Source organism: Aphelocoma coerulescens, chromosome 2, assembly GCF_041296385.1.
Source record: "Aphelocoma coerulescens isolate FSJ_1873_10779 chromosome 2, UR_Acoe_1.0, whole genome shotgun sequence".
NCBI lineage: Eukaryota > Metazoa > Chordata > Aves > Passeriformes > Corvidae > Aphelocoma > Aphelocoma coerulescens.
Window position 1 is genome coordinate 81865314 of NC_091015.1, and position 12103 is coordinate 81877416.

Sequence of the window (12103 nt, forward strand, 5' to 3'; positions counted from 1 at the left end):
CCTTATCCACTGAGTGGTCCATCTGTCAAATCTATGTCTCTCCAGTTTAGAGACAAGGCTGTCATGTAGGACAGTGTCAAATGCTTTGCACAAGTACAGGTAGATGACGTCAGTTGCTCCTCCCTTATCTACCAACACTATCACCCTGATGTAGAAGGACGTCAAATCTGTCAGGCATGATCTGCTCTTAGCAAAGCCATGTTTGTCACAAAACGCCTCCTTATTTTCCAGGCGCCTTAGCATGGTTTCCAGGAGGATCTGTTCCATGATCTTGCCAAGCAGAGGTGAGACTGACCAACTTCTAGTTCCCCAGGTCTTAGTTATTTCCCTCTTTTAAAATGGGGCTTATGTTTCCCCTTTTCCAGTCAGCGGGAACTTCACTAGGCTGCCATGACTTCTGAAATATAATGGATAGAGGCTGAGACACTTCAACAGTCAGTTCCCCCAGGACCCATGGATGCATCTCATCAGGTCCCCTTGACTTGAGCACCTTCATATTCCTTAGATGGTCTTGAACATGTTCTCCTACAGTTGGTGGTTCTTCATTCTCACAGATCCTGCCTTTGCTGCTGTGACTTCAATGCTGTGTGCTGGAGCACTTGGTGAAGACTGAGGCAATAAGTTATTGAGTACCTTGGCCTTCTCCATATCCCAGGATATGGAGACCAAATATGCCATTTACTTTTGGAGAGGGCTCACAGTTTCTTGAGTCTTCCTTTTACCACCAGTGTACTTACAGAGGATTTTGTTGTTGCCATTGACATCCCTGACTAGATTTAGTTCTATCAGGGCTTTAGCTTTCCTAACCTGGGTGTTCAAACAGCTTGTCTCTACTCCTCCCAGGGTATCTGTCACTGCCTTCCACCCTTTGTAGGCTTCCTTTTCATGTTTCAGTTTATCCAGAAGCAATTTACTTATCCACACAGGCGTCCCAGTATTTTTGTCTGACTTTCTCCTCATTGGGATGCATCACTACTCAGCTTGGAGGAGGTGATCCTTTACTATCAGTTTTCTGGGGCTCCTCTTCCCTCCAGGGCTTATTCCATGCTTCTCTACCAAGCAGTCTCCTGAAGAGGAGTCCAAGAGTGTTTGTCTCAAGGTCTAGGGGTGCCTGTCTGTAACACTAGCATCAAATATCTAAAGTGGAGAGCCAGCCTGCTGAGAAGGATGTTGCTCTACCTAATGCCACATGAGCTGAGCAGATCTCAGCTAGCCTACACCTGACAGATGTCCAAACTCTGCCTTCTATCACTGTAGATGACTGACCAAACAATGTCAATATGTAGTGAAATCTGTTATTGGATAGCCTACTAATCATCATGAGCAAGTGATTGATATACATAAGTCTTCTGATGCTTGCATTGCACTTTCATAAAAGAACTATTCATTCATCAGCTCTGATGAGCACTAACAAGGAAAACATACTTGCAGCAGCTGGACAGCTTGATTAGTTCTGTATGCCAAAATACGAAACATTACTTTTCTGCAAGACTACAGTAAATGTGCTGTGAGGGACAGCACTACTCAGCCTTGCAGGCTGTGCAGATGTAAACTGGCACAGCACATTCATTCATCTACAAGTGGGAACTGACAAACAAAACCAGATGAAAGAAGGCATTTTTGAAAAAATCAAGGTCTAACTCATGATCATGGGTTATCAACTACAGCACCTGCACCTTCAAGAAAATTGAGTGATGTCAAAATAATCATTAACAGATGTGGTGCCAATTACAAGACCAAAGGCATGATTTGCTTACAACAAATCTTGCAAGTTCCTACTCTCATTGCTTCACAGCTGTGATATGCAGATGCATTGGTACATAGCTGTGACAGCATGAAGGTTCAACATCACCTCTCCAGAAGCAACAACTGGGTGAAACTGCCTGTGTACTTGTGTGCTGCTGAACTCTCTCCTGACGACAGCAGCAGCAGAGATGAAGCCTTACTCAACACACTGAGCAACTGTATCTGCACCCCACCACTGCGGGGTGTGGCTTGGGTACAGGGATAGACCATTCATGCCATCTTAAAATGGAAATCCAGCATATGCATTTAATACTCACAAATGCAAACATATAGAGCAGCAATGCTTCAAAACCTGTTTAATGCTGACCACTGTTGATACAACAGACTGTCCCCTAACCAAAAAAATCCAGTACTGTCTCGGATGGGCTGCTAGGCAAATGCAAGATCAAGACTGCAGATAATTGCCCAACTGACATTGCTGCTAAGCCATGCTCCAATCTGGAAGCTCTGAGCTATGCAAAGGCACCATCCAATTGATCTAAGATGCAGAAAGCTGTTCTACAAGACTCAAGATCTAAGACCAAAATGATCCACCACATTATCTCTCTTTTGGTCAAACCAACCTACAACATAGGTGTTTCCATGTTAACTTATGTTTTAACATGCAGAAACAACCTTCAGAACAATAATGCTTATTCCACATAGAACCACAGCTGGAGAAATGGGCAGACAGGGATCTCAGAAAGTTCAACATGGGGAAGTGCAAAATCCTGCACCTGGGCAGGAACAACTACAGGCACCACACACTCTGGGACCTAACCAACTATAAAGCAGCTTTGCAGAAAAAGACCTATACACATAAAAATGTACATATACCTCTGTGTGTGTGTGTGTGTGTGTATACACACGTCTGAAGGGAGGGTGCAAAGAGGATGGAGCCAGGCTCTTTTCAGCAGTGACCAGTGACAAAAGCAGAAGCAGCAGGCAGAAACTGAAACACAGAAGATTCCCTCTGGACATCTGGAAACATCTCTTTCATTGTCAGGGTGACTTAGCACAGGTTGCCCAGAGAGGTTGTGGAGTCTACATCCTTGAAGTTACTCTTAAGCAAGCAAGACCTCCAGAGGTCTCAGCCAGCCTCAATCCCTGCATGGTTCTGTGACCAGACATAAAATCCCATAACATGTGCAATAAAAGCCTGACTGGCTGAACATACAGATCAAACGAATTATGTGCTATTGCTCTATTAACTCATATCTACTAAGCTGAACCACATAAAGAGCATGCACAGGTGCCTAAAAGTACTTTAAAGCATATTTGTTTAGCCAAACTATGTTATGAGCTCACCTGTAAGAGGCAGGAACAAAACACTATGATGGAGACAAACCTGACAAAACATCAGCTGATTCAGGGATGAAAATGACACCATATAACAGCTTCAGCAATCACATACTGACTAACTTATAGCACTACCAAATTGAGACAAAGACCATACCAACCCTCTTACATCACATGGACAAATTCAACTCTCAAGGCCTGTGGAATTACATTTAAAGTACTAGACATGGCAGCTACACCTATGACTTACAAGTGCTGGGGAAATAATGCACCTTGTGTTTGCTAGAAACACAGTGTGTTCTAAGTCTCACCTGCACCTGAGCTTTTAACAGGACCTAAACCACAGTTTCAGTCCAACCTAGCTAGTCCATGACAAAGTAGAGAATTTGAAGCCATAGCCAGCCAAGCACCAGTTCAGGTGTAACTGTATCCCCAGGTGGTTGCTCATCCAATGCTCTGTGCAACTTCAGTACTCTTGTTATTGTCAGCTGAGTGAATAAAAATAAAATTACTTGAATGTAGCAGTTCAGACTACTACAAAAAAATTATGCTCATAACAGTCTGGAGTGACAGGAAGATTTCAAAGCATTTGCCCCTGAAGAGTAGTTCACTGAAGTACAGTCAGTACTGAGAAGGGACGATGCCTTCATTACTACGTTTAATTACCATCAGAGGGCAATATATCATTTTGTTCAATCCTCGAACTCCAGCACAGTTTGGAAGTATTCTCTCATATTCTCTTCTCCGAATAACAGAAAATCTCTGTCTTGTGGTTATCTCATTTTTAAGACACTTCCCAAGACAGTAAATTTTCTTTAAGTGTTTGAAATATGTTTACTTTCTTCTCCCAAAAAGACAAGATTAAGAGGTTGAGGAAAGGCAAGAAACTCACAAAGGAATGCAGTTTCCAGCCAGATCTCTGAGACAGTCGTCCACCAGTTTTGGTCTCCAGAAGTCTAAACCTTTAGACTTGGAGGATACTACAGAAATTCACCAACTCTTTAAGGAAAAGTAGGCATTTTGTTTAAATTATAGTTAATGAAGAATCAGCTGTCGTGTTTACTAGGACAGCTATGGCTAGACACTGACACTGGCAAGCAAACAAGGTGACCGATTTAAGCAGGCAGAATCCTACAGACTTCAGATGTTTCACAGATACAATCATCTTACTGCTGCTGTCTGCACCCTTTTCTGCAGCTCTTTAGAAAAAGCTGAGATTCCTCTGGACTCCAAGCCCAGTGAGATCCTGCTATCTATAAATAAGTCAGCATTGGGCAACCCTGAAAACCAGACCACAGCTCAACTACAGCAATCCAAGCGCAAGCATTAGGAAGTCAGGGGTGTATTTTCAACACCCTCAGTACTCATTTACTGTGCTGGAGAACAAACTGTCAGGGACAACAGCAAGAGGCTGATTAACTCTTGGGAGTTAATAATGGGACTGGGAAAGGCTACAAGCTTCTACTAACATCTCAGAATTAAACAGCTAAAACAGCTCAAAGCAGTGAAAGCTTTTACTCTGCAATTTCCTGGAGCATCAGCATGGACATCTAAATAGAACTCTGTCATTTTAGGCATTGTCTTTTATCTAGCTATGACTTCCCTTCCAGAAAAGTTCCAGTAATGTTTCTGGAAATTCTTAACTCCTGTTTGGAGCCAGAAAAATTCCTGTTCAGAGACAAGGCTGTTAGGTTCTCTGAGGCAGTTGGAATATTTTTTATCTTAGTATGCAAAAATTGTTAAACATTTGTATTTCCCTGGAGTGTACCACCACTTAAAAGATCGTTGGCACAAGTAAAATGACATTTTTTATCTTGATGTCTCTTATTAAACCAGACTCCGAAGACACACATCTCCTTATATTCAACTCTATGACACTAAAAACAGTGCACTACAGACAGAGCTCTTAGATCCTAAAATTAAATTCTACTACCTTGTTCTGCTGGAAGTGACTGAAGATCAATTATAAAAGCACTCTTCTAATTTGCAGACAAAGTATCCTATAAATACAAGTGTACTAAGAAAAACACTCTGCAAATAGAAAATTTCCCTTTCTTTGTAAGTAGAGACTTTTTTCTGTGAAGAATCCTCCAGCCAGCTAATTATAATACTATTCAACAAACCATTATCTCCAGGAGATTTCTTTTTTCAACAGAACCTTGGTTCTATTCCTGTCAAGTATGCCTGATTAAATGTTCCAGGGCATAATGCAAGCCACATTTATTATGTTGGTAGATATTCAGAATGTCCTCAGTATTTCAGCATTTTGATCCCAGACATCCGATGGGATGGAAAAAGATAAGGAATAAAGTCAAACTCCTTTGATAATGATGCACTTAGTAAACACAAATAATCAATGCAAGAATTAAGCTATATGTTGCTACTTAAACCAATATACAGTGGTATCAACAGGATCTTTGCACATTAACGCTTCTTTCATTCAGCAGCAAATGCCCAATTTATTCGTATACTTCAACTTTAGATTCAAAATTGATATTCTGCAGCTTAATGCACCAATGACTTTTTTCGAAAAGGCATTGTTATTATAAGCCACACCTTAAATTAAGGATTTGAAAATAGTATCAAGTATCTATGTATAAAAACTCCCAAACCTTAATTCAGAACACTTTATAAAGAAACAAAATTTATGCAATTGTGGGGAGATCCTAGCTCTGCCCATCCCACTCTTAACAGTCCTACCTCCTACAACTTTGGAATTTCTCCACCATTTTGAGCTGAATTTGTTAAAATATATCACTAAGAAATGTTACATTTTTAAAAGATCGTTGAATTAAGACCCCAAAAAGAGCAACAATCTTAGTAAACCTTTGTCATGAAACAACTTCACTGTGACCTCAATTTTATCAGACAACACAGACCCTCTCCAGAAAACACTACCCCAATAACGGGAAAAAGCAAATTGCTTTATGTTCTAGTAAATCATCTCAAGCCTTGGTGTTCACTAAAGCTAGGTGTTACAGCGCCTTCAAATCTCAAACCGAGCCATTTTGTTAGATATGCCACGTGCAATAGCACGGTCCTTTGCCCTAAGGAATTCAGAATTCAGAATCCAGAACTGACAAGCCACCTGACTCAACTCCAGGTCTGAACTCCCTCACTTCTGCAGGGTGATTTCACATTACTGCTGCCAGCCATAGGAATACATTATTGTTTCACGGCCCACGTGAACAACAGCTCTGTGACCGCCTTCCGACGGGTCAGAAGCCGGGAGGTGAGAACGCCCGGGAGCGCTAAGCACGGGAAGAGCAGAGCTGAGCTCGCAGCCTCTCTGCACAAAACTGCTGCTGCGCCTGTTCTGACCGACCAACGGGCACGCCACAGTGCCCGCACAGACGCCGGGCTCCTCCCAGCACCCCAGGCCTCCCGCCTGCCGCCCCGGGAAGCCGGGAAGCCGGGAAGCGGGGCAGCGGGGCGGTCCCGGCGGCCGCGGGGGCCGAGCCCTCCCCGTTATGCAACGGCGGCCCCGCCCCTTCCCGCCGCGCCGGGCACCGCGCCGCCCCGCGGGCACGTGACCGGGAGCCAGCCGCCGCCATATTGCACGGGCCGGGAAGCGGCGGTCACCATCAGGCGCCGCATCCGTGTCCGCGCAGGGGGCTGGCGGAGCGGCCCCGTGCCCTCACGGGGCGCGGGGGATCCCTGACCCACCCATCCTCCCCGCAAGCAAAGAGAGGGGTCACCCCGTTTACGCGGGCCGTGAAGGCGCTCGGTGTGTAGGGGCGTCGTGTCCCCCCTCACTCCCGCTCCCGCCGGTCCTTCTGCCCTCGCCGCGCCCGGCTGTGCCCGTCTAACGGGGGAACAAAAAGTCCGCGTCCCCCTTCCGGGCGCGGCCATTGCCACCCGCGACGGGTACCGCCTGCCCGAGCACTTCCCGGCCGGCCGCGGGCTGGACGGGGAGCACCGCGACCGCCCTGAAGGCTCCCGAGCAGAGCTGCTTGGGCTGCCCGGCTTGGAGCGGGTCATTCCCAGAGATGGAGCCCTGCCCTTACGACACGAGCCTAGCCGAATAAAATTTCAGAGAGGTCTTTATGAACCGTTCTAGTTCACAAACGCAGAGCCCTGAAGGCACTCAAATTTCAGAGATTAAAGGAGGATAAAAGGCCTGTGGACACCCGACAGGATTTTAAAATCAAGTTCAATTTAACGCTACGGCAGCATTTTGCCAGGGAAGTCTTTAACCCTGCTACTGGCCCCATCTCCTCCAGCGTTTTATCTGCGAGGGTTCCACTGTCCCCATGGGACTGAAAATACTCTGCGGAAACCCACTGATCCCTCTGTTCCCTGTCAGCCATTATTTCCCAGAAAGGCTGTGCTGTATTTACAATTAGCCATTAAGAACGGGGGGAGGGGGAGGAAAGCCTACGGAAGGGTTGCCGTTTCACTGCTGTGTCGACTACGGAGTATGTGATGTGCATGTTCAGCCAAGCTGACTCGGGTCTCTCAGTGTTCCCTGAGTAAACAAAACCACCACAACTTGGACAACTGCTTTTATGCTGAAGCCAGAACACTGCACAAAACTGACTTCCATTCCAGTAGTTCACGGGAGCCTGCTCTCCCAACTGCATTTGGTGGGACACACTGAGCAGCTACAACTGCTGTGCCAGCTCCAGGCAGGAAGTATGTTTCCGGTTACTAGCACTTTAAACCCAGAGGAACAGTGTCCAGTCTTACCACTTCCTGCAATTCAATCTTCTCCCCGGAAAGATGGACTTTCAGGATTAATTCTGGGATAGAACTAGACTTGATGCAGGCCAGCGAGCCAAAATAAACACGTTTTGGTCTGATGTTCCAAATTCATTTTGATTTCAATCCCATAACATCTGCCCATTAGTTTATGGCCTGCTGAATGCATTTCGGCCTTTAAATGATATAAGCATTTACTTAATACATCTGAAGGCTTAGAAACTCATCCCTCTCCTTCAAGTACTCCCCAGGAGCATATCCCATCCTTAGCAAACAGGAGCCATTCCTTTCATACAGCAGGCAATGCTGAAGTTTTCTACAAGTGGACTGAAATGGACTGCACTGCAAGCAACTTAGGAACAAAATCCAAAAACCCCAACCCTTACTGCTTTGTACCCTTTTCTGTCAAGTAACTCATGAAAACCTGATGGGTTCAGTGGAACAGTACTATAAACACCCATCTTCCAGCCCTTCCTTCCCCTTTGCACGAGAGGCCATCTATAGACCAAAAACTGCAGAGCTCCATGAGGACGGCTTGGCTGCATAAATATGGGGCAGATTTTAAAGCCAATGCTCATCAAGAGGGCAGCAGTGAATGGCACTGGGGGAAAACCTCCGCTTAAACAGAGCTACTGCACAGGAGAAGGCTTCCGTTGTCACTCACTGCAAGTCCTCATCCCCGGTGACAGCCACCTCCTAGCAACAAGTGGCACATCGGCTTTCAAGATGAGCTTTGCTGTTTCCTGACAGCCACCCAAAAAAATCAGTTTTTCTCTGCACAGAAGCTCCAGTTGTGACACTTTGTTGCTTTAGTGGAATCATTACCACCCCTTCCCCAACGTTGTCAGCCATCTCACTGAAACTGGTGTTTCAGAGAACCAGCTGATGGTTAGAGCTGGTGACCCGACCCTGATTCTTGCCAAGTTCAAGCCTGCATCTCATTTTGGGAAGGGGCAAGGGAGCAGGCTCCATATAAAAAATATTTCAACGTATTCTATAGGTTTGAAGCCCCTAGAGAATGCTCTCTTAGGCAATCTGGTCTCTATCTAGCATTATTGTTATTATTATTTCTATTTTTACAAGTTTAGTCAAGCTGTTGCTTGTATTCCTGCATCGTACAGTGGCCTACAGCGTACGAGGCAGCCAGTTCAGTACTGTGCACCCTGCACTCCAGCACGGCAGAGTTCCAGAAAAAAAAAAGCAGTGTTCCAGAAAGCATGGCAGGCTAGGAAAATCAGCCCTTCCCCCCGCCAAGAAATTCGTAGTAGACACTCCGCAGCAGGTTGTGGGGGCGGCCAGGGCTGACACTGTCGTGGTAGGGGGAGGACGGGAGGGACCAGATCCCAACGGGGGGATTCGGGGAAAGCAAGCAGCCGCTCTTACGAAAACGAGAGACCGATGGAAGAAGGACCCGCTGAGATGGCGCAGCAGGAAGAGCGCAGGACGCGGCGTTACCTGGGCTGGGTGGCGGCCGAAGCCCTCCTCCTCCTGGTCCCCGCACAGGGCTCTCCGCAGCCGCTCCAGGTGCTCCCGCAGTGTGACCCGCTGGTGGAAGGAGAAAGCCGGGTGCAGCGAGGCCATGGTGAAGAGCAGGAGCAGCTCCTCCTGCGCGCCGCAGCCCAGGCCCTGGGCGGCGGGGAGCCCGGCCTGCCCGTTCTCCGCGGCTCCGTCCATCACCACCACCACGTCCCCCTCCTCCTCCTCCTCTTCCTCCTCCTCGGCCGGGGCCCGCCGCGCCGCCGGGCAGCTCTGCAGGATGGAGTCCACCTGGGGCAGGAGGCGGTGCAGGCGGCCGGCGGCCTCGCGGTTCTCGGAGCCCAGCAGGGCCAGGTAGACGATGAGCTTGGAGCGCACGGCCGGGTCGCGGAAGTCGCCGAGCTGCCCGGGGTCGCTGAGCCCGTTGGCCTTGGCCTCCGAGTCGCGGAGGCAGTGGTAGTCCTTGCGGGCCAGGTCCTCCAGGCAGGAGCCCAGGAATCGCAGCTCCAGAGGGTTGCACAGGTCCAGCAGCCCCACCATGAACTCCAGACGCTGCGCCGAGCCCAGCACCAGCCCGAACCACTCGTACACCGTCTCCTTGTCGGTGCGGGCGGCCGCCGAGCCGGGACCGCCGCCGCCCGGAGCGCCCAGCGAGGCGGGGGGGGGCGGCGGGCCGGGCCCAGGCCCCGGCCCCAGGCCGTGCAGCCGGCTCGGCCTCTCCAGCCCACACCCCCTTCCCGCCGCCGCCGCGGCACCCCCACGGGCCCGGGGCACCTGCTGCTGCAGCGGGAGGTGACAGTCCAGGGCACCACTGGGCTCCTTCAGCCCCGCCGCCGTCCCATCTTCCGCCGCTGCTGCCTTGTGGCTCGTCTGCTTCAGGGGCAGCTTCATCTTCAGCATCCTCGGCGGCGGCGCGGGGGGGGGACGCGACGCCCGCCGGCACCCGGCGGCAGCGGGGAGGTGGCGGCGCTCAGGCGGAGCCGCTCATGCCGCTCATGCGGCCCGGCCGGCGCGGGAGCGGCGCGCGCACACGCGGAGCGGGCGGGAGGGCGGCCGAAACGGTCCCGGCGGGCGGGGAGGGAGGAGTGGGCGGGCGGGGCGGGGCTCGGTCGCGGCGGCGGCCGTTCCCCGTCTCCGCCTCTCTCCGGCGCGCTCCCGCGGCGGTTCCCCCTCTCCCCGCCTGTGTCCGGCGCCCGCGCAGAGCCGGTAGGCGCCGGCGGCGGAGCGCTCGCGACCCCGGGCCGGCGCGGCGGGACCGGCTGAGGCCCGAGCTCCCGGCGGGGGGACGGAGGGCAGGGGAAGGGGGGGTGGCGGGCGGAGCGCGCGCGCGCCTCTCCGCCTATGGGCGCCGCCCGCGTCAGCGCGCGCGCCCGCCCGCGGCCGGGGGCCGGGGGGCGCGAGGCGGGGCGGCGAATTGTGCGCGGGGCTGCGCGCGCGGCGCGCCCCGGGCACGCGCGGCCGCCGCGGCCCCGCCCCGCCCGCGGCCCGCCCGGCGCGCGGCGCAGGGACCGGCGCCCGGTTTGGGAACGGGCGGGGGCCCCGGGTTTGTCCGGTGAGTTCCGTCGGTTACGCCGATGGGAACAGGTCAACAGCCTGGGACCAGTCTGAGCGAGCCTCCGTATCGCCTGGCTAAAAGATTTCCCTGAGATAAGGCCGTGCCTTGGCTGATGGCTCTGGTGTACGGAGCCACGTGGGTTTGCCCAAAGCCGGCAGGAGCGGGCCCAGAGCTGTGCCGTGCCGGTGGTGGAACAATGCTGAGTGTGGAAACATGGCTGCTACAGGCCTTTCTAATTTTTATTTCCTAATTTCTAAAGTCTGATGCAGTTGAAACTTCTGCTATTGTAAGATGTCTCCTTTTAAAAAATCACTATTGTTACAGGATCGTGGCTTTCCACCGAGTTTGTTTGTTTGTTTTTTACAATAGGGAAATAGAGGGAATATTGCAGAAAAAAATATAGTTCAGCAGAATGGCTTAGGGATACTCCGTTAGGAAATAGCAGACTTACTGCTCTCTCATTTCCCCAATTGTGTTCCCAACTGTTGTGTTCCACAATGAAGAGCCTACAATTGTAAGATTAACCAGTGCTCTGAGTAATCACAAAGTTTCAGTGCTCCTCGCTTTGATTCCCCCACAGTTACATAAAGGCAGTGTATTTGAAAGGAGAACCAAGTCTGTGGCTTGCTTAACAGCACAGTGAAGAATAAAATTAATTTTAATTACAATTTTGCAGAGCAGCATCCCTGAACTGCTTACAGCCTCAAAGTATAAACTGCCAGAGCTGACTGCCCCTTATCTGTTTGTTCAGAAGCCGATAGTGCTATGATGAAGAGCTTTATCAAACAACTAAGGAACTGTCATGCAGATTGTAATAGTCTTGTATGCATCACTCAGATTTACCACAGAGCAGTCTTGAATGGCGATTACAGACTATACCATTTCCTGCATTCTTATGTATGTACAGCAAACAAATGTATTTTACTTTTAAAAATTAAATGACTAATTTGAAGGTAGCTCCTGTTGGGTTTATAAGTTCCTAATGGCTGTTCAGTCCTCTTCTAGTGACACAAATGGACTTGACCCTGACTCAGCGCAGCTCTCCTCACTCACTGGCATCACAGGAGCACTGCCGCTGTCCTCACCGCCTCTTCAGGAGTGGAATGGGGAGTGGGAAGTGGGTCAGACCTTACCCTTCCATCTCTGACTGCCAACAATTTTTTGCTGGTCCCAGGACTAGGGTGGTGAAGAAAAGTTGCATGACGTCTCGTTAACTTGTTTTATCCTCTTTTATTTGATTCTGTTTGGCAGTTACGGCTGGGCTGGACCTGTGAATCATTCCAGATC

At 49.9% G+C, this 12103-nt stretch overlaps 1 protein-coding gene across 7 annotated transcripts in view; it reads right to left on the reverse strand.

Moving 5' to 3' along the window:
* Positions 1 to 10303, reverse strand: part of ZCCHC2 (zinc finger CCHC-type containing 2) — a 45033-nt gene extending 34730 nt beyond the window's left edge. For 6 of the 7 annotated variants that reach the window (XM_069008284.1, XM_069008282.1, XM_069008281.1 and 3 more), the window contains exon 1: positions 9241 to 10303. In XM_069008284.1, coding sequence (XP_068864385.1) covers positions 9241 to 10161 — 921 coding nt within the window. In that variant the 5' untranslated portion in view covers positions 10162 to 10303. Of the gene's footprint in view, positions 1 to 3395; positions 3407 to 9230 lie in introns of all 7 variants that reach the window. The other variant, XM_069008285.1, reaches the window with a different exon arrangement.
* Between the last annotated feature and the right edge of the window lie 1800 nt (positions 10304 to 12103).